The sequence below is a fragment of the Gorilla gorilla genome, chromosome Y (assembly GCF_029281585.2).
Source record: "Gorilla gorilla gorilla isolate KB3781 chromosome Y, NHGRI_mGorGor1-v2.1_pri, whole genome shotgun sequence".
In the NCBI taxonomy this organism is placed as follows: Eukaryota; Metazoa; Chordata; class Mammalia; order Primates; family Hominidae; genus Gorilla; species Gorilla gorilla.
Genome location: NC_073248.2, coordinates 19640898 through 19663851, shown reverse-complemented (window position 1 = coordinate 19663851; position 22954 = coordinate 19640898). Strand labels below are relative to the sequence as shown.

The following is a 22954-nucleotide window of genomic DNA, read 5'->3' as shown; positions in this document are numbered from 1 at the left end:
TTGGCAGCTGCAAGGATATGGCTCTGGCCCAGAAGCCGGGGATGCCCTGCGGCCTGGGACATTCACGCAGCCGAGCTCCAAGTGAAGGACGTCCAGCGAGTCTGTTGCTGGCCGGGGCGTACTGGGGCCAGGGCCAGGCTGTGCCTGCAGGTCCTCCTGCTGTGGCTCCACATTGGCCTCCTCCTTGGCCACCACCTCCATCTCTGCGATGATGTCATCCCCCACTAGCATGCCTCTTCCCCCAGGGTTGCCTTCCTGCTCTGTGCACAGGCCATCCTCTCCTGCACAGCCTCCAGCCTTAACATGGTGCCCTCCTTGAGGCTCCAACAGAGCAAAGCCTGTGCCTCCCACCCCACCCCACCCCCGGCACCCCTCGACTCTGGGGGCAACTCCAGGAGAGGCCTGCGGGCCTTGCCCTGCTGAGAACCACATCCTACACCTATGTGGAACAGGGTTCCTGGGGAGCCCCACAGCGCCCTTAGCCTGTCACACTCACACTGGGGCTCAGATACCCAGCAGGGTTAGCTGCGCACAGCAGCCCTGGAGTCGGATGCCAAGGCCCTGGCTTCCAGAGCCCCGCTAGCAGGCACCACGGCCACCACTGCACTTGTGAGAGCCTCTGCACCAGCAAAGCAGTGCACACGGATCACTGGATTGGCGACCATGGCGGTAGGCCTCCCATGTGCCCAGGGCACAGGATGAGAAGTCCTTTGGAATGCCCCTGTGAGTATAGCATTCTCAGGGAGGAACCGTGGAACTCGGAGTATGTATTTGCCTAGACCTGAGAGAATCCTTGCAGGGTTTCAGCTTCTGGTGCAGATGAATTCCACCTCAGCAACGTACCAGTCGACTTTAGTCCCATGCACTCGCCCTGCCCCAATCCCCCCAAGCCCCCGCCGGTGCTGTCCCAGCGGGCAGCGCTGGTCCCTCTCTCTCCCCTCTGGATCTGCAATATTCAGTACCATCAGCCTAGCCTGCCTAATGAAGTGAGATGTTTCATGTGTTCCCTGTGGGTTAATTAATGTCTTGCCACACTCAGGATGCCAGTTAGGGTGTAGGTCTTCCATGCCCACAACTGCAAAGGGCTCACACTTCGCGTGTGCCTTAATCCACCGCCGCCCGCCCCATGGCACAAGCGTGGTCTCGGAAGAGTTACCGCGACATGACGGAGCTGCAGCCCAGCCGGGGCGGGGGGCCTCAGGACACGCCCACAACCTTCGCAGTAACTGGCTGACGCCCACCGCCTTCGCAATGATTGGTCGCTGGAGGTAGGCGGGATTTCCGGGCACGGCTTCTGGCGTCCTTCCCTCTCAGGGTAGCTCCAGCTGTCCTTCCCGCAGTTGGCCCTGTGGTGTTCCGAAGCCGGTTACGTACGGCCTGAGGGCCAGGCGAACCTCAGGCTCTTTGTCCTACTAAAAAGCGCAGGTATTTTCTGTTTCTCTGGACAGCTGGGTCTCTCGGCAAGAATAGAAAGCAAAGGTTTGGGATTTTGTCTATAAAAGGGGATGGGTTTTCTATGTGTGGGTGTTGAATTACGGGAGGAGTCACTGGGGAAAGAACTCCTCATTGCTATTAAGAGACTCACTTTCGTTAAACTCATTGATTTTTCCTGAGGATTCTACCTTTAACTGCCTAATATGTCCGACTAGTTGTGGGAGATGGTGCTAAGGCGCCATTGTTTTCATGTGCACTTTTTATTAAAGCGGGTTTTCTCTGTGAATGTGGTCATGATTCAGAATACAGGCGATACACTTAACCACTGCGATTAAAAAGTCACACTTTTAGTTAGCACATGTCGCGTGTCTGATTTTCTTGGAAGAAGTTATCAACTTTTGACATAAATTGTGTTACTTTAGTGTATGGAAATATGGGGCCATAAATAATCTCAGTTTCAGTTTGCCTCTGTAAAGGCTGTAATTGTCTCCTTCGTTGTATGACAGTATTTGAAAGATGTTTCATGTATCTTTGGCACCGTAAATAATTTAAACCGAATAAGTGGGTGTAATGGAGATAAATGGAGTTAGATAGCCGAAAACTGGAACAAAATAGATGCGCTTAAGTTATTCTGTTAACCTGGCACACTGCCTTACTCCTGTAATCCTAGCATTTTGGAAAGTGGAGGTCGGAGGATGGCTTGAAGTCAGGAGTTTGAGACCAGCCTGGGTAACGTAATGGACTCTTTCATTGCTATTTTCGCATCAGGGACTGGTTTAGTGGAAGCCAGTTTTTCCTCAGACAAAGGTTGCGCAGGGGAAGAAGGCGGCGAGGTGGACAGGTTTGGGAGTGGGGGCTGGCGGCAGGTCTCCGAGGGGCACGTGGTGGGGCGGGTCTTCCGGTAGGAGCAATGTGACAGAGGCCAGGTGGGGCAGTGAGGCTGTCACGGGGACAGGGAGGGCCAGCGAGGGAGTAGGGAGGATGGTTTCCGGATAAAACTGTACCACCTCAGGTCATCCTCAGGCGTTACATTCTCCACAGACAGGTATTACATGTCATCCTCTGGCATCACATTCAGGCCACAGATAGGTACGGGTTGAAGGCTAGGGTTTGGGGATCTTTGACCTATTGTATATTTCAAATCACTAAAAGATGGTAAAATATTTAAAATATTCTCCTCCTAGAACATTTTCAGTAGCTTGATTTCATCTCTTATCCAAATATCATGCTGAGTGTGGTGAGTCACCCTTGAAATCCCATCACTTTGGTAGTCCCAAGCCGGCAGAACACTTGAGCCGAAGATTTGGAGACTAGCTTGGGCCCTATGGGGAAACCGTTGTCTATTTTTGAAAATACAAAAAATTTCCCAGCTATGGTAGAAAGCGCCTGTAGTTCTAGCTACTTGGGAAGCTGAGATGTAGGAAGATCAGTTGAGGCTGGGTGGAAGAGCCTGCAGTGAGCAGTTCACTTTGGCCACAGGAGACATACATCTCAAGAAAGCAAATATGCAAAACATCACACTGTACCTCATAAATAGATTGTTTTCAAATAAAATTATTTAAATGGGGACATTCTTCATATTGCAACTTAGGAAAATTACAATAGCTTTTCTTATCTAATTTTTAGAAATGAGATTTTGTCAGGTACATACTAAAATGCAGCGTGTGTCCATGAAGTTACTGTCCCTTCGCTCTGAGTGTTACAAATTTTACATATTTAAAGTAAGAAATACTAAAAAGATGTCAGCCTCGCGAAGGGAATTTTACTTGGGTTTTCAGCACAGTATGTAATAAAATTTTATCTTTTTAGCTTATTTATATCTAAATATAGATAATGTTTTACCATTTACAGCACAATGGTAGAAGCAGATCATCCTGGCAAGCTTTTCATTGGTGGCCTCAATAGAGAAACCAATGAGAAGATGCTTAAAGCAGTGTTTGGGAAACATGGTCCCATATCAGAAGGTAACTCTGAAAACCGTGTGTGTGTGTGTGTGTGTGTGTGAGTGTGTGTGTGTGTGTGTATGTGTATTTTCACATGTATATTTCAATATGTTTGTTTAAAATATGTATGTTATATATATATATGTTTTGAAAAAATATATTTTTTCAAAGTTCATTGTATACCTACATTAAAATGCCTTATGCGTTTTGAACTCTTATTTTGTAGTATCTGTTTGATATTTGGAAAATTCTCATAGTAGTAGGTTAAGGTTCTATGGAAAGGATAACCTACTACTTAGAAAGGAAAATGAGGAAAAGTAAATGTGCTGTGGAGTTCCGAAACAAACTGGAATAAAGTAGACTGACTGTAGGGGTGACTGAGTATTAAGAACCATAACAGTGATGTGAAATGCAGTTATTTTTTAGTTTGATGTAACTTTTAGATGGTTAGTGCCTTGATGAGTCCATTATATGCATGTAATATGTTTTCATATATTTTAGTTCTTTTGATAAAGGATCAAACCAGCAAATCCAGAGGCTTTGCCTTTATTACTTTTGAGAACCCTGCAGATGCTAAGAATGCTGCCAAAGATATGAATGGAAAGGTAAGAGTCCCTTATTACTAATATTCTAACTCTGTTCTTCAATTAACAATATTTCTAGGTCTTTTTAATATTACTAAACTTTTGAAGATAGTAGAATGACATATGAAGCCATCCTCTTTTTTGTGCCATATACGTGCAAGTGTAGTCGGAAGGGTATTGGAATTAACATTATATAAATTAATATTTGATAACCTTTTTCTATGTTTGTATTTCGATATGAGTGCAAATAGATTTTAAAAGGTTTTGAAGAGCTTTAAAACTTATAAGGAACCCTCATGTATATGAAAGTAATAAGTCAATATTTATTAAATGCTGTTAATTGAAGTACATCCAATTCATGGAAATACTTTTAGAGTGTAGACAAACTGGATAGACATCTAGACAGACTCACAAGAAGGAAAGACTCTTTCCTTCTTGAAGAATACATTTTATGAAAATATATTTTTGCAAAAGTATATTTAAATAAGACCTTTACATTTACGGAAAGGTTAAGTAGTTGAAAATAGAAAATAATATGAGAACATTGAAGTCAGATAGCAGAAGAAGTAACTGGCATTTTTGCTCCATGCTTGCTTTTTCTGCTAAGGACATTTCTTTCCTGTCACCAGAGTGATTTATGTAACATGAATAGCTAATTACTCATTTCCCCAGTGTGTTTGAGGACTTGTTTTGATTGAACCAATGGTCTCTTTTCCTGTTGAGTCTTAAATCTAGAGATTGTGTGTTTACTTAAGCTTTAAACTTGTATGTAATTATTTTAATTATTGAATTCCTTTACATTGTAGTCAAGAGCATTCCATTCTGTGCTCTTTAGTGCTTTTTTGCTTTATAACATTACCCCAATCATGCCGGGCATGGTGGCTCATGCATGTAATCCCAGCACTTTGGGTGGCCAAGGCGGGCAGATCACAGGCTCAGGAGAAAGCAACCATAATGGCCAACATGGTGAAACCCTGTCTCTACTAAAATAAAAAAAAAAAATTAGCTGCATCTGGTTGTGTGTGCCTATAGACCCAGCTAGTCAGTAGGCTGAGGCAGGGGAATCAGTTGAACCCAAGGAGGCAGAGGTTGCAGTGAGCCGAGATCACGCCGATGCACTCCAGCCTGGCAACAGAGCAAGAATCCGTCTCAAAAACACAAAAAATAAATGAAATAAATAAATGACCTTATCCCAATCTGTTTTTAGGTCCTGTTAGTCTTCACGCTATCCCCAAAGTGCTTTTTTAGACTTCTTGAGAATTATCCTTCCCTGTGTGTGTCTCATACATAAAATTTATGCTTCAAAAACCACTTAGATTTCATATTTTCTTCCTCATTTCGTATTGTAGGTATTTTGTACTCACTGTACTGAGTATTAATCTGTTGATCGTGAAATTGTATATAGCGCATATTTAAGTCTTGCTAGTTGCTTTTCTTTCAGTTACATCTAGCACACTTCCTGTCACATAGCAGAAAGTACATTTTTATTCACCCTTATAAATTAGTATTTCAAGCTGTGGTAGAAACCAAGAGTTACTTTTGGTTCATGGTTTTGTGGTAGGTATGGAGATAATTTTGACTTCTGTATAGGAATCTATGATAATTTCTTTTTTCCCTCTAGTTTTCAAGCAAAAGGGCAGATAATTTGTGTAAAGTTTTTGTTCGTTTGTTTGCTTTTTAAGATGGAGACTCGCCGTGTGCCCTAGGCTGGATTGCAGTGGGGCCATCTTGGCTTACTGCAACCTCCGCCTCTCAGGTTCAAGCGATTCTCTTTCCTCAGCCTCCCAGTACCAGGGGCTACAGAGGCGCGCCACCACGCCCAGCTAATTTTGTACTTTGAGTAGGGATGGGGTTTCACCCTGTTGGCCAGGATGAGCTCTATCTCTTCACCTCATGATCCACCCGCCTCGGCCTCCCAAAGTGTTGGGATTACAGGTGTGAGCCACCGCACCCAGCCAACGTTATTTCTAAATTACTTCATCTCACATAATTTATTGTGTTAAAATAACTGTGAATGTTGTATGCACATTAATGTTAAGATGGCCAATAAAGGAGGTTCTTCGAGTTTTCAGGGGGAATTAACAGTTAAGGAATTTTGGCTGACTTCAGAACACTGGGAAGGAAGCAGCCGTGGGCAAATCTGGGGAGAATATTTTGAGCCCAGAAATAACAAAAGAAGTTTCAAGGTAGGAACAACTGGCGATGTGGCTGCAAGGGGTCTTGTTCGGGGATTTAAGTCCTTCCTCCAAATAACAAAAGCCATGTAATTTTTAAATCGCATTATTAGCTGAACTGTTTTCAAAAATTGCTGTGGCCTGTAGAAAAGATTACAGTGAAAAATGTTATTGTGAAATTAATTAGGATAGTTAAGCATTTCTGAGAAATTACCTGAAGTACTATATTAAGATTCATTTTTTAGGGGCACGTCTAAGGCAATGTAAGAAATGAGTAAGGGAAGAAAACTTAATGAGATCAAACAAGGATCACATTTACAGAAACATTTTTAGAGTCAATATAGAATTGTAAATCATATGGGGACATTTTATGTAAGTGTTAGCAAATCCAACAAGAAACAACTCATAATGAGTAATGTGACTAATCACTCTGAAAAAGTAAGCTCATTTTTTTTAAAATGACGCAAGTTTTGTTGGGACACTGCAACTTTCAAATCAGTGATGTGAATACAAAGATGAAGTGGATTATATCGTGTAAAAAACAGATGTGCCACATTCTTCCATAGAATGTGTGATGGGTCCATCTTTTTTTTTATGTTTGAGTTTTTTTTTTTTTTAATAATGGAGGAGTTTTCAAGGAATTTGAATAATAGAATTTGTGTTTGATCCCTTAATGGAAGGCATGTGCTCAGTAACTATCTCAAATTTGGCATTGCGAAAGCTGTGTTCATTTTAGGAGAAAACAAAGTTTCCTTTTGGGAGAAAATACCTCGAATTGAACTAGAGTTGATGTAAAAATGTTTGTAAAATGTGCTTACGTTAAATGTGCCAGTGTTATTGATAGTACCCTTAATACTTCTAGTCTTTGGATGGAAAAGCAATAAAAGTAGAACAAGCCAAGAAACCATCTTTTCAAAGTGGTGGTAGGCGGAGACCACCAGCTTCTTCGAGAAACAGAAGCCCTTCAAGAAGTCTGAGATCTGCAAGAGGAAGCAGTGGAGGAAAAAGAGGGTGGCTTCCCTCACATGAAGGACACCTGGGTAATGTTTTAAAATATAAAGATGGAACCATAGGACTGAAAGAAAATAAGTTTGACGATATCGAAATTTCTCAATTTTTTTATTTCCTGTATGAAGAGAAAATTAGCTTATTGATAATAAGCAAACTTATTTCTAAGTACTAAAGGTGTATTATAAAAATGATTGAACTAATATCTAAAATTTGTTTTAAAATTATAATAAGTTTGCATTGAAGTAACACACATTTGAAACTGAGTTGTGTTTATGAATGCTGATTGCCTGTACTCAACCGGTTTTCTGCAGAACTCATTTTTATTCATTATACTTTAGAGTTTTCTACTTTAGGGCCCAGAACTTCGTGTCAGTTGTATGATCAAAGTACGATGTAATATTTAAAATTTTCCAACAGGAAAAAGTAATTGAATACTGAAGATTGATTTTGCAGTATTTGTTTTCTTGTGTCTACATGTGGAAACATCTATGCAAATGTATTGCTTTGTAATTTTGATACAGAGAGTTTGTACATTGGCCTGCCATAAAGCATGTTCAATTGAAGAAATGTAGAACTTTAATTTCTGAAAAGAGTCTGTGACTCTGGAAAGATGTAAAAACCACTGCTTCACAGATATGTATGAATCTTTCTTTGCTGGAGGCTGAGTCACTGAAAATGATATTTATGAGTGACTTACTTAATAGAAATGAGGGGTCCATCTTTACATATAAAAGAAAAACAAACCATATATTTAAACAAAAGGAAAAAGAAAAAACTATTGGATGGGCTGTGCGAGGTGGCTCACGCCTGTCACCTCAGCACCTGGGGAGTACAGGGCAGGTGGACCACGAGGTCAGGAGTTCCAGACCAGCCTGGCCAACATGGTGAAACCCTGTCTCTCCTAAAGATACAAAACAATTTGCCTGGGTGTGGTGGCATGCACCTGTAATCCCAGCTACTCAGGAGGCTGAGGCAGGAGAATCACAGGAACCTAGGAGGCAAAAGCTGCGGTGAGCCAAGGTTATGCCATGGCACTCCAGCCTGTGTGATAGGGCAAGAGTCCATCTGAATAAATAAATAAACCTGTTGGTTAACTTGTATTATCTATTAACCAACCTTCAAAACTCTAACAATTAACGTGGAGTTTTAATAACCAGACGTGTAATTAATTGGAGATTTTTTTCAAGTTGAAATTGCAGTGTTTGCTCCATTTTAAGATGCATAGCTTCATGGCTGTTTTGTCTCCACTGATCTTGAGGGTGAGGTTCAATTATACTCTGCCACGGATGAGAACATATATACAAATTCTAACCTGTAACACCACCTGGCAGTTGGCATATATCTACATTTTTGTAGATGTATAAAAATATGTTTATATTACCGATTATGCAACTTTTAAAGACTGTTACAATTCAGCATAATCTCAACTGAAAATTAGTGTCTCATAAGGGAATTTTAAGAAGTCTGTATTGTGTTAACAAATTTTAGAGACAATGTATTTTCCTGATATGTGACTTCTTGGTATTGGAAATATTTGAGTTTCTTTGAATGGAAATTAGTTTATCTTTATGATGTGCTTTGAAAATTTTTCCTCATTACACAATGATATAAACAGTCATTTATCATTTTTCTTTTAATATTTTTATGCATTTTATAGTTAGATATTTTAGTGATAGATTTCTGCCCCCGTTCACTCCCCATTTTTCCTTACCTCTCCTTCATACCGACGTATTATGATACTTGCGTTTCTTTCTAGATTTTCTAAATGAACTTTTATTGCTTGAAGTGTACTAATACCATGTAGGAATGCTAATTTTATTAGTTTAGACAAAATGTGAATTTGTTATAAAATGTAGAAAATATTTATAAACAACTAAAACTTAGCCATTTAAGAAACAGTGATGTTAGTTAACTAAAAAGATTTTGTTTGAAATACAGATGATGGTGGATACACTCCTGATCTCAAGATGAGTTATTCTAGGGGACTCATTCCAGTTAAAAGGGGTCCATCTTCAAGAAGTGGAGGTCCTCCTCCGAAAAAATCTGCTCCTTCTGCTGTGGCAAGTAGCAATAGTGGGATGGGAAGCCAAGGTAAATGCTACCTGACAGAAAGGCCGTAGTTTTTGTATGACTAAAAATGAGCTGTTTTACCTGAATGCTTAGCTTTAAGTTCATTGAACAAAAGGGAAGTGACACATACGTGAGCGTAATTACTGATTGATAGCTTTTATTATAGTTTCTATCTCACTAGGTACATTTCAGATTTATGTTGAAGAAATACTTGAGCTTCTCATTGCAGATCAAAGAAGTGATTAGAGTGAGGCCAACATTCCTTTTAATCCTGTGTTTGCTAGAAAATTCCCCTTAATTTTTCTAAAAGTTCCTAGCAGTATTCTTTGATGGTAGGCTTCTTGATCTAATTAATTCTTCCATTTCCTAAGTCCCCTGGTGTCGCATTCTAAAAACTGCTCGTTCGGTGACTTTGCTGGGTTGGAGTCTTGCTCTTACTAGGTGAGAGTGCACTATGTGAGATGACGGCTTACTGTAGCCTCAAATTTGTGAGATGACGGCTTACTATAGCCTCAAATTCCTGGGCTCAAGCAATTCTGCTGTTTCAGCCTCCCGAGTTTCTGCAACTACAGGCATGCAGCACCACACCTAGCTACAATTTTTCCCTATGTTTTTGTAGAGAGAGGATCTGACTACACTGTCAAAACTGATGTTAAAGCCCGGGGCTCAAGCGGTCCAGCTGCCTCAGCCTTCCACACTCACTCACAGTGTGAGCCGCTAAGCCTGGCCATCCAGCTTTTGAGACCTCAGTAATGCGTATGTGCAAGGCATACTCACTGCTTGCATGAAGATTCAAAAGAACTACAAGAGCATTTAGCAGACAAGGAGTCATTGAGCTTAAATATGATTTAAAAATAAATTTAAGGCTCGAAAGGTAGACACATAGGAGTCCAAAATTCTTAAATTAAGTGGATATCACAAAAATGCAGAGCTGTGAAATATAGGTGTATGTAAATCAGTAATTGAGATTGTACCGGGTTGTTTAAACATTAACACAAGATCCTTAGTGTAAGATTTGAAATTATTGGAGGAGAGAATTTAGAACTAAGCAACATGAGGTGAGCAGTAGGGTTGAATGCAAGTAATACTTTTGAGAAGAATTGTAAGACTGCAGACTGAACAGAAGAAAATAAGACAATAAATAAAAGTTGTTAGCAAGGAAGTTTAAGCAGAGCAAATTAAAATTCTTTCTTAGTCCTCCATCCTAATATGGAGGAAGTTAAAAACTGCCATTTTCAATTTTACATTTCATACGTAGAGTATCGGTGAAGGGAGGTATTTATTGGCTTCAGGACACCCAAGCCAACACATTTCCATTGGAAAATTAGCCAGTGAAGGTATCATATGTGAAACACTGACCTGTAAGGAATAGCAAGTGAAGAATATATTAAAGGAGAAACTTTCTAGTTTGAAATAGCAACAATGTTGTAATGACCCCTTGAATAGCATTGCTTTCTTGGCAGTAAAAGCAAATCTTGACCATCATTAGAAAATCTTCACTAATACATTTTAATTTGTCAACATTTAAGATAGAGCCAACCAGTTAGAGATAAAGAACTTTTATGTAAACATTTAGCATATAGTCATTTACAGGTAGCTGTATTTATGTGTGTGTGAGATGGACTGAATGATTTTGGAAAATCCACCTTCTTTGGCTGAGAAACGACAATGTATGTAAACTTTAAAATCAGTGAAGAGTTTGATGGTTTTACATGTTTTGCCTGTGTCACTCACAGTCATCAGTAATTTATATGAAAAGGAAAATAATAACTAAGTAGTTATTAACCATTACATATCAACTTTTACCTAAGCATTAATGTTTGCCTTCAGCTTCATTAGAAGAACTGGCCTTGCGGGAGCCATGGGATTATCCAAAGCCATGAGAAATATTCACAGTGTCATGACTGTCTAGTAATTTAGGAAACAAAGAATGGAGTCATAGAAGAAATAATTTTAAAAAGTTGTTTGAGAGAAGAGAAAATAGTGTTTCAGATTTGGTGTTCTTTACATAATGTTCCATCATTTGAATGTTAAAGGTCCCATGTCACAGAGAAGAGAGAATTATGGAGTTCCTCCACGCAGAGCGACAGTATCTTCCTGGAGAAATGATCATATGTCACCAAGAGATGATGGTTATGCAACTAACGATGGGTAAAGGAAAAATTAAAAAACACGGTTGATTTTTTTTTTCTGTGGTGATGAAATTCACATGGCAAAATTAAATATTATAAGGTGATCAGTTAAGTGGTGTTTAATACATTCTGTGCCACGCAACAACTACCTCCATCGAGTTCCAAAACATTTTCATCACTCCAAATTAAAACTCCTACTACCAGTTAAGCAGTCCCTCCCATTTCCTCCTTTTCCTTAGCTGCTAGCAAACACCAGTCAGTGTTCTGCCTCTGAACTTACCTGTTGTGGGTATTTAATGTTAATGTGCTCAAACAGTACATGACTTTTTGTATTTGTCAGCTTTCCTTTTGCATGATATCCTGAAGGTTCATTTACATCACAGCACTTCACTCCTTCCACAAGCTATTAGCCCATTATTTTATCTGGGTGGTTTCCACCCCAGTATTTCTACGCACCAATATTTGTTTGAGTATGCTTATTCAGTTCTGGGTGTATATGAGTGGAATTGCATGGTCCTATGATGATGATGTTTGTTTTCTTGAGGAACCGCCACATTTCTCCATAGTAGCTGCATCATTTTCCGTTCCAACCTAGCGTTGTATCAGCATTCCAATTTGTCTACATCCTCTCAAACACTTGTTATTTCCTGCTTTTGGAAATTTATTCCCATTCAACTGTCTGTGTGAAATATGATATGTCATTTTGGATTTGAAATGCATTTTCTGCACCCATTAACTCATCATGCACATGTATCCTAGAACTTAAAGTATAATAAAACAAAAAGAAATGCATTTTCTGCATCACTGAATATGAGTATCTGTCCCGTGTGCTTTTTGGGCATTTGTCGATTTTATGTGGAGAAATATCTGTTTAGATGTTTGGCCTTTTAATTTTGTTTAAGTTGTAAGTTAGTCATGTATTGGAAACTAGAAGTTGAAAATTTAAAATTTGTTGCTTAAACTTATGCACACAGAAATCATCCAAGTTGCCAAGAAACGAGGGATTATGCTCCACCATCTAGAGGCTATGCATACCGTGATAATGGTCATTCTAATCGGGATGAACATTCCTCTAGAGGATATAAGTACTGTAACTTTTTCTGGATTTGTCAAATAGATTTCTTAAATTGTTCATTCCAACTAACATTGTATCAGGGCTCCAATTTATCTACATCCTCTCAGACACTTGTTATTTCCTGCTTTTGAAAATTTATTGCCCTTCCAGTGTGTGTGTGTGAAATATGATATCTCATTTTGGATTTGGAATGCATTTCCTGCACCCATTAACTCATCATGCACATGTACCCTAGAACTTAAAGTATAATAAAAAAAAAAGACATGCATTTTCCGAATCACTGAATATGAGTATCTGTCCCATGTGCTTTTTGGGCATTTGCCCATTTTATTTGGAGAAATATCTGTTTAGATGTTTGGCCTTTTAATTTTGTTTAAGTTGTAAGTTAGTCATATATCGGATACTAGAAGTTGAAAATTTAAAATTTGTTGCTTAAACTTATGCATACAGAAATCATCGAAGTTCCCGAGAAACTAGGGATTATGCTCCACCATCTAGAGGCCATGCATACCGTGATTATGGTCATTCTCGACGGTATGAAAGTTATTCTAGAGGATATAGGTACTGTACCTTTTTCTGGATTTGTCAAATAGATTTCTTAAATTGTTCATTCCAACTAACATTGTATCAGGGCTCCAATTTATCTACATCCTCTCAAACACTTGTTATTTCCTGCTTTTGAAAATTTATTGCCATTCATCTGTGCATGTGAAATATGATATCTGATTTTGGATTTGAAATGCATTTCCTGCACCCATTAACTCATCATGAACATGTATCCTAGAACTTAAAGTATAATAAAACAAAAAGAAATGCATTTTCTGAATCACTGAATATGAGTATCTGTCCCTTGTGCTTTTTGGGCATTTGCCTATTTTATTTGGAGAAATATCTATCTAGATGTTTGGCCTTTTAATTTAAAGTTGTAAGTTAGTCATGTATTCGATACTAGAAGATGAAAATTTAAAATTTGTTGCTTAAATTATGCACACAGAAATCATCCAAGTTCCCGAGAAACTAGGGATTATGCTCCACCAACTAGAGGCTAGGCATACCGAGACTATGGTCATGCTAGGCAGGATGAACGTTCTTCTAGAAGATATAGATACTGTAACTTTTTCTGGATTTATCAAATAGATTTCTTCAATTGCTCATTCCAACTAACATTGTGTCAGGGCTCCAATTAGCTACATCTTCTCAAACACTTGTTATTTCCTGCTTTTGAAAATTTATTACCCTTCCAGTGTGTGTGTGTGAAGTGTGGAAGCTCCTTTTTTATTTGAAATGCATTTCCTGAATCATTGATCATGAGTATCTGTTTCATGTGCTTTTTGGGCATTTGGGCATTTTGGGCATTTGGGCTCTGTGGGCATTTTATTTAGATGTTTGGCAATTTAATTGTGTTTAAGTTGTAATTTAGTTATGTTTTGGATACTAGAAGTTGACAATTTAAAATTCCTTGCTTAAACTTGTGCACGCAGAAATCATCCAAGTTCCCGAGAAACCAGGGATTATACTTCACCACCTAGAGACTATGCATACCGTGATTATGGTCATTCTAGTTGGGATGAACATTCCTCTAGAGGATATAGGTACTGTCATGTCATCTGGATTTATCAAATAGATTTCTTAAATGGTTCATTCTGAAATTGAAAAGACTTTTTTTTTTTTCAATTTAGTTATCATGATGGCTACGGTGAGGCCCTTGGTAGAGATCATTCTGAACATCTAAGTGGAAGTTCTTATAGAGATGCATTTCCGAGATACGGTAAGGGTCCAGGATGGATTTGTAAATTACAGAATTTTATTGAATAGACCAGATTGTTATTTTAATGAAATTCTAAGGAAAATTGTAAAGGACATATGCAACATGTTTAAATATTGAGTATTCTTAACACTATAAAGCCTAGGGAATGATACGAAGGTGAGAACTTCAGTTAACGTTAAGAAAATGTGACTGAGCATTTACTTTAGAATTAAGTTTGTTAAGCTGCAAAATACTACTCTTACACTTCTCTTAAATAAAACCTTCTGACTATTGAAGACTTGATTAATATCCTGTCAACAAAGGCGGAGGAAAGCAGATATTTCCAAATAGTACTTTAACTAATTCATGCTTTAATGATAGCAGTAAAAATGTTTAAATGTAGTCCCACATATTATTTTATCAACCCTGCAGGGACCTCTCATGGTGCACCACCTGCACGAGGACCTCGGATGTCTTATGGTGGAAGCACCTGCCATGCATATAGTAATACACGAGATAGATATGGCAGAAGTTGGGAGAGTTACTCAAGGAGCTGTGGTGATTTTCATTATTGTGATCGTGAGCATGTTTGCAGAAAAGACCAAAGGAATCCGCCTTCTCTGGGTAGGGTGCTCCCTGATCCTCGTGAAGCATATGGTAGCTCAAGTTATGTGGCATCTATAGCAGATGGTGGGGAGCGTCGATCTGAAAAAGGAGACTCGAGCAGATATTAAAGCAAGCATTCAAAATAATAGTTATTGCATACCAAACCTTGTTTGCAAATCAAAAATTGAAATGTTATTTCTGCATCGTTACCTGCATATTACTAAAAGAAACATGTTGGTTTTGTGGAGAGAGGTAGATACTAACTTCCTCCATGAATTTTTTGAGGTATTCAAAGGAAAAGGAATTGTTTTCAAAGTAATTTCATACTTGTTGATGCTATTTGAAAAGTGTTTAGATGTAATATCTGCCTTAAAATTTTCACAATAAAATTTTACATGTACTGCAAGATGCCTGGTGTTATTGGTTAGCCACACATGCTTAAAGCAAATTCAATAGGAGAGTAAATTGTGTAGTTTGTTGTACGTTTTCCTTTGTTTCTTTGAACACAGATACAAAATTCGGGATGTGTTATGTCGCCCTTGCAAGCTGCTCAAGTTTTCTAATTAAGCTTTTTCTCTTTAAAAACTAACAAGGTTAAAATGTTCGAGAAGTCTTCAGAAAGACTACAAAACTGTCTGCCTCACCCTAAAATGTTTATTTTTTAGAGGAATAGTACAGGTCAAAGGAAATAATTAGATGTCATTGATACTAAAGTTTAAGACATCCGGAACATTCTCTGTGAAGCATTCTGTGACTGAAGAAGATAACGGTAATGAAAACTTTTTTTTTCACCTAAATCAGAAGCGAACCAGCTAAGTTTCTCAGGTCCATAGCATAATGAATTTAAATGTTCGTAGTTTAAATAGTGGAAAGGAAGTGTTTTTTTCTTGTGAGGTACCCACGTTAATTTTTTCTTGAATATTTTGACAATGGATGTTGTAAGTAATGGTTTAGTAATATGTTCTTACAAATAGGAATAATCTAGAATGGTTGGGATAGTATCAATTTTTTTTGAGATGAAGTGTAGCTTTGTCGCCGAAGCTGGGGTGCAGTGGCTCTGTCTTGGCTTATGGCAACCGCTGCCTTCTGGGTCCAAGCTATTCTGCCTCAGCATCCTGAGTAACTGGTATTAGATATGTGTGCAGCACAGCTGGGCCAATTTTTGTATTTTTAGTGCAGACAGCGTTTCACCTTGTTTGCCAGGCTGTTCTAAAAATCCTGATCCACCCTCCTCAGACTCCCGAAGTGCTGAGATTATAGGCATGAGCCACCACTCTCACCCTATCAGATATAATTGATAATATGAATGGAAACACTTTAAACCTCATACTTAGGGGAAAGTGAAGTATATAAAACATAAACAACAGCATAAAGTTTCTGATGGGATTGCTTAAAGTTTTCAGACATCATTGAATGATAAAAATATTTGGACCGAAATAACTAAATGAATTAATTTTCCTGATTATACAAACTAAAGAAATGAAATACATCAAGTTCCAGAAGTTTTGCAGTCCATAATTCTTAGAATTGACAGACTAATAGGCAGGAGGAAGTATTTTCTTGAAAAATTTTGACACAATCATCAATTTTTATAGGGTAAGGGTACAAATAATTTTAAAGGGAGAAGTTGCCAACTTTGATTTTGAAGTGAGTTATTCATGTTATGAAGTGTTTTCATTCACCTGTAGCATTGTGAGGATGAAGTGAAAAGATAAGTCTCCCGCGTCTTATGTATCTTACTGTCCAGGTGTGGTGGTTCAGGTCTCTAATTCTAACACTTGGGGAGGCCGAGGCTTGCAGAGCACTTTAGGACAGGAGTTGAAGACCAGGCTGGCCAACACCGTGAAACCCCATCTCTACCAAAAATACAAAAATTAGCCGGGCATGGTGGTGCCTGCCTGTAGTACGTTGCAGTTAATTGGGAGGCTCAGGCAGGACAATGGTTTGAACTTGGGAACCTGATGCTGCGGTGAGCCGATATGGCACCATGCACCCTAGGCTGGGTGACAGAGTGCGACTCCAACACAAAAATAATTATATCCATCAACAAATATATAAATAATAAATAGGGTATCCTTCAGTTCAAGCACTTATCGATTCTTTTTTCTTGTTTAGAGACAAGGTCTCACACTGTTGTCCAGCCTAGACTGCAGTGGCACCATCATAGCTCACTGCAGCCTTGAACACGGGGTTCAAATGTGCAAGCCTTCCATTTCAGCCTCCCAAGTAGCTGGAATTACAGACACACACCAACCACCATGCCCAGCTTTTGTGTTTGTGTGTGTGTGGTAGGGACAATGCTTTGGATATATTGTTCAGGCTGGTCTCAAACTCCCAGACCGAAATAATCCTCCTTCCCTGGCTTCCCAAAGTGTTGTGATTATAGCCGTGAGCCACTGAGTCTGGCATATCTTTTCGTATTATGAGCGACATTCCACCTCACTGAGTCTGGCATATCTTTCCTTGGTATCAGTGACATTTCACCTTTGCTCTTTTAATTATTTTGAGATGTACAATAAATCCTTATTAAGTGTAGTCATCGTGTGCCACTGAACACTAGATCTTATTCCTTCTAAGCAAGTATAATTTAACCCACCCCCATCCCCTCTTTGATCCCTCCCTTACCAGTTCACATTACTTGTATCAAAATATCACGTGTATGCCAAAAGTATTTACAACTGTTAGGTACAAATTTTCATTCCCTTCCTCCTTCCCTACCTTCCTCTCTTCCTTCCTGTCTTTCTTTCTTTTTGTCTCTGTATCTTTTTCTCTCATTGAATTTTTTTAAGACAGGATCCTGCTCTGTCACCTAGGCTGGAGTGCAGTGGCGTGATCTCAGCTCACTGCTCCCTCCTTATCACGGGTTCAAGCAATTGTCCAGTCACACCCTTCTAAGCAGCTGCGACTGCAATCATATGACACCAATCCTGGCCATTTTTTTGTATTTTCAGTAGAGACCAGGTTTCACAATATTTGCTCAGGCTGGTCTTGAATTCCTTTCCTTTAGTGATGCATCCACATCAGCCTCTCAAAATGCTGGGATCCAGGCATGAGCCACAGTGCCCACCCAGTTGTATGCATTTCTGTCTCCCGTGATCTCTCCTATTTTATTATTTTATTCTCTTTTTATTTCTGAGACAGCGTCTTGCTCTGGTGCCCAGGCTGGAGCACAGTGGTGTGATCTCACGTTACTGCAAACTCCATCACCAGGGTTCAATGGATTCTCCTGCATCAGCCTTCGAAGTAGCTGGGAGAACATCCATGGGCCACCAAGCTTGGCTAGCTTTGGTATGATACTAGACGTGGCATCTTGTCATGTCTAACTCCGTATCTGTTTTAAAGCTCGAGTGATAAGCAATATTGACTTCCTGGAATGTTTTATGTTTACAAAACTATTATAGTACTACTATTTAGCCTCCTCCTATAAAATATGGTAACACACAACACATACATACACAGACAAAGACACAGTCAGTGATCAAAAAAATCAGTGTAGGCCATGACCTAAATGAAAGGTGAACTGCTGCAGTTGCCTAGAACTAAACCAGACCAGAGTTGACCCATACCAGTCGGAGAGATGTGAACAGAGGCTTTCAAACAACTCTATCAGATACATGTTAGATTATTCTCCAGCCATAGCGAAGGGACATTAAAGATCTGTTGTGCTTAGAAGAGTCTCGATGATTTGACTTTTCCAGGGTATTAGCATTCATGATGTTGGCCTTTACAGCTCTCTGCAATTAAGTCAGTAGACAACGCAGTTTTTCTAGGAGTCTAAAGTGCTTTTCAGAATTAGCTAAAACTTAGTGGCTTAAAACCATAATTATAATTTCCTAACTGTCAGTCTCTGCAATCGCCCTCAGTCTCTCAGCCAAATGAATGTGGTTCAGGGACACTCAGGAGGATGCAATCTAGTGATGGCCAAAGATGGGGACATTGGCGGGTGTCTTCTCATCTCCCTGGTGCCATGGCTAGCGTGACTCAAATGGCAGGGGCTGGACTGCTGAGATGCTCAGACATCTTGTTCTGTTTCTTTGAGTCTCTCCATTGGATGTCCCTTCTGCATAGTGTCATCAGGGTGTTAGACTTCGTGATGTACTGGTCGGGGGCTCCTAAGGGGGATGAGAGCAGGAGACTTGGGCAGAGCTGTGGCACCTTTTCTAAACTAGGCCAGAGGTGGTCCAGTATCCAGAAAATGCTTGTACTGTTTTCTATTCATTACAAGCAAGTACTGTGTTCAGTCCCATCAGGAATATTTTCAAATGGGTTTGAGAAGAATTTCAAAGTGTGTTTTAGACCACTACAGTGACCATGCCTATGAATTCCTTATTTTTACAAGTGCTGGATGGGTTTTTCCCAAAATAATGCTTTTTTCGGGGGTGTGGGGTGGTGGAGACAAAGCTTTGGTGTTGTGACCCAGGCTGTAGTGCCGTGGCGTGATCTTGGCTCACTGCAACCACCGCCTCTTGGGTTCAACCGATTCTCCTGCCTCAGCCTCCCAAATAGCTAGGATTACAGGAACCTGCCACCATGCACAGCTAATTTTCAAATATTTAGTAGAGATGGGGTTTCACCATGTTGACCAGGCTGGTCTTGAACTTCTGACATCTGGTAATCCACCAGCCTTGGCCTCCCAAAGTGTGGGGATTACAGGCGTGAACCATCCCCATCCGGCCTTCAAATTATATTTTCATACCCACTCACTTCCACAATTTTTTGGACCTATCTGCGTGTTCTCCTCGGAGGCGGGGGGACGGAAACAGTATCAGAGTTGTTGAAAAATGTATGAAAGAGAGAATGGCAATACTATACAAGGTTTAACCTATTCACAATACTGTATTCACTGAATAAAAACATTACTTTTAAAATTCTACTATTGACTAAATAAATAAAATACATTCTTTCAATCACTCTAAAATGTGTGTACTTGAAGAAAATAGAAGAAGGGTTCTAATACATAAACAAATAAATGAGGCTGGGCATGGTGGCTCACACTGTAAGCCTAGCAGTTTGGCAGGCAAAAGTGGGTGGATCACTTGAGGTCAGGAGTCGGAGACCAGCCTGGCAAATATGGTGAAACCCAGTCTTGACTAAAAATACAAAAATTAGCTGCACATGGTGGCATGCACCAGTAATCCCAACTCCTCAGAAGGCCGAGGCAGGGGAATTGCTTGAAGCTGGGAGGCGGAGGTTGAGGTTGAGCCAAGATCCTGCCACTTCACTCCAGCCTGGGTGACAGAGCAATACTCCTCAAAACACACACAGACACCCCAAAACAACTAAAAAATGAAAATAAAAATTTTGTACTCACAGTTCAACTCGCATATCTAACAGAAAACACAAAGTACATTAAAACAAAGTTTCCACAAAAGGCAAATAAAACAAATTTATCACCTTGCATATAAAATGAAAATAATAAACTGAAGAGAACTATACGGAAAAAAATTCAAAATTTACAAGTAAGTACTCTAAAAGAAGCTGAAAGTCACTCAAAACTTTTCTGGATTCCATGTCTCTACAGTGCAAACATGATCATAAAATTTGCTGGGGGCAGAACAATCAAAATGTATCTTAAAACTCAATAAACACTTCAAGTCTCCCATAAGAATTGTAATGGAAAATGGACGCGTCTGCAGTATTTCTACACAAATGTGAACAAACACTATTTCTTTGTACACATTGTTTGACTATTCCAAGAAAATAACTTCCATATTAGTATTAGGGGATGTGACAAAGCAGGTCTTCATCATGATAAGTAACACTGGGTGTCCACACCACTACTCAGGTCGCCTTAATTCCCAGCCAGGTTCCCTCCCTGGACACACAATGAAGGGCTCCTCCATTTTGCAGTCTCTTCACATTTCCTCTCCTGTGAGCCCAGTGTGCTTGTCCAGATTCCCTGTGTAATGGCCTCTCTTGTCTGGTGGGGCAGGGCGGGGCACGGCAGTGTGAGTGATGATGGCAGAGGGCAGAAAGCATCTCAGGGAAGCCTGGGATCATTGTAACAAAAAATGATGGGCGTGGGACAGCCCATCAGGGAAGACATAGAGAGGGGCCTTGGGAGGATATCTGGGTGGAGGGTGAGAGGGCCCTGGTTGAGCCCAAACTGAGCTCCAAGTGGTGGCCGGCCTCAGGCCTCAGCCGGTGAGGGATGATGAGACAGCTACCACTTGAGCCTTGCTTCTCACCCAATGACCATAGACACTTATTCCTCTTAGGTGGCTTAAGGTGCCCCAGTCCTAAAATGTGGGTGTTACAGTTCTTTGATGGCCATTTCTCCGCCAGCCCATGGATGACGTGGGATTGCTCACTGCAGTCACCTCCGTGAGGCTTGGTTTCTCCATGTGGGGCACAACTCCAGGAATCAACGGCCTCTCAGTCCCCAGCCCTAGACTGCTCACCTGGCCTCCTCTCTGTTCACTCTCTAATGGCCTCCCTCCCTGGAGAAGTACTGCAGGGGATTGAGCTACAGGCCCTGGCTGATGATCTAGGGGACTGCAGAAGTGGGTACAGGTTAGTTCAGGTCATGGCTCAAAGCCAATTCCCAAGAGGCCAACGAATGACCAGCAAGCTCCTTTCCCATGATGCCCTACCTGGCGCTCACCTAAGCAATCCTGCCAGAACCTGGGCAGTCATGGTCAGCCAACCAGCTGAAGAAGGTCAGGTAGGAGCTGTACAGCCTGCAGCTGGAGGCTTGACCTTCATGATCCCACAACCACTAGACTGCAGTGGAATGAGACATCCTGTATCCTGCAGAGAGAGGAGTCAGGAAGGTTCATGGCAGACCTACCCTCCCACACACCAGCTCCCCTACCATGCTGGGAGGCGCTCCTTACCGAGGATGCCAAGGCAATACTCCTGAATGATCACTTCATTGTGGAAGTAAAGATAGTGATAAAAGGAAAACTTCATCCTGCCTCCCGTACCCGGGATAGTTACGTTCCTCCCCTTCCCTGGCCAAGAAGGAGAAAGAGGACGTACTCAAAGGACCATTTCATGTAGCTGGGGTGAGGTGACCTGTTAGCTGGGGTGAAGCTCCTTCCCAACTCTCTCACTGAGACACCCCCGGGTCCCAGGGGTATCTCAACCTGACCCAGACACCAGACCCCTCCCGAAGACTCAGGTTCCTTAGCCTGACCTGCAAATCCATCACGTAGCTTAGCAGGACTTCATCACCATTTGTGATCCCGGCCAACATCTGGGTGTGCCGCACAATCTGCCTCTGGTCAAGGAGCCGCCAGATGACTGGGTGGGCGTGCAAGGAAACACCCTGCAACTTTGCAAGAGCACGGAGAGTGTGGGGCAGGGCACCTTCCCTTCCAGGTCCTCTGTCTCTGTCTGGCGTGGAGGGCACCATCACAGCTGTAGTGGTCTTGGTGGTGGGTGGAGGCAGGCCCAGACAACCTGCTCTGACCAAGGGCTGGCACTGAAGAAGTGGGCAGGGGGTTGGGGGCGGGGTGGTGTTGTGTGAGGCGGCGACTACTTGCTCAGCGTTTCTGAGCTGCAGGAGGCCCTCCTGTGCTGGGTGCTGGACAGGCTCTGCTGCTGTCTGGGTGTGTGGTCTCTCCTTCTCCGGGTCTCCCTGAGGGGTGCACGTGTCCACCCCAGGGAACCGCTGTGGGTAGAAGTAGCTACGGGGCTGTGCCTGGCTCTCCCCATGGAGCTCGAGTGGTTTCAAGGGAGCTTATATATACTCAGGGCCTAAACACCTTGGGTGCAGCGCTGGCAGCGGGAAGAAATTGTGTCTGGGGAGATAGTGCCTGCCTTACATAGGACAGCATCCCCGTGCACAGTGACACCGAGTCTTGAGCACCATGTGTTTCTGGGGTGAGTTTGCTGGACACAGGCACGGGTAGCAGGGAAGTTCCATGGCTGGCGTGGGCATGCAGACTCCACTTCCTCAAGCGACTTTCCCAGTGAAACGTATCCTTCAACTTTCTGCTGTTATGATGGGTCCTTGGCGCTGCTATTCTCCCTGGTGAGTGCTGTGCTTGGCTTCCTGTCCCTACCACATGCCCTCAGGGCACATGCAATTAAGCTGCCCTCCTATCTGCATGAGCCTGTTCTCGGTTCCCCTTGTTGTCCCCCATGCCCTGAATCCTGGCTGACCCCCAGTGCCTACCACCTTGTTTCCCCCACCTCCGCTCCCGGGAGCTCGGCGCCCATCCCCTGCTGCCA

At 41.3% G+C, this 22954-nt stretch overlaps 1 protein-coding gene and 1 pseudogene across 3 annotated transcripts; one reads left to right on the top strand and one right to left on the bottom strand.

Annotated features, from left to right (window-relative positions):
• Nucleotides 1–22954, bottom strand: part of LOC129530205 (centriole and centriolar satellite protein OFD1-like) — an 812440-nt pseudogene that overhangs the window by 368991 nt on the left and 420495 nt on the right.
• On the top strand, nt 1275–15182 carry LOC129530240 (RNA-binding motif protein, Y chromosome, family 1 member F/J-like). 3 transcript variants are annotated; one of them, XM_055377097.2, is made up of 12 exons: nt 1309–1425; nt 2105–2163; nt 3286–3398; nt 3879–3982; nt 6998–7175; nt 9085–9237; nt 11253–11367; nt 12323–12433; nt 12874–12984; nt 13905–14015; nt 14103–14191; nt 14603–15182. In XM_055377097.2, exons 3-12 carry the CDS (start codon nt 3290–3292, stop codon nt 14902–14904), a joined length of 1383 nt encoding a protein of 460 aa, XP_055233072.1. In that variant the 5' UTR covers nt 1309–1425; nt 2105–2163; nt 3286–3289; the 3' UTR covers nt 14905–15182. The 3 variants fall into 3 exon arrangements, with proteins under 3 accessions (XP_055233073.1, XP_055233072.1, XP_055233074.1); XM_055377098.1 differs by lacking the exon at nt 2105–2163 and having other exon boundaries at nt 1275–1425; XM_055377099.2 differs by lacking the exons at nt 1309–1425; nt 2105–2163 and having other exon boundaries at nt 3348–3398; nt 3893–3982.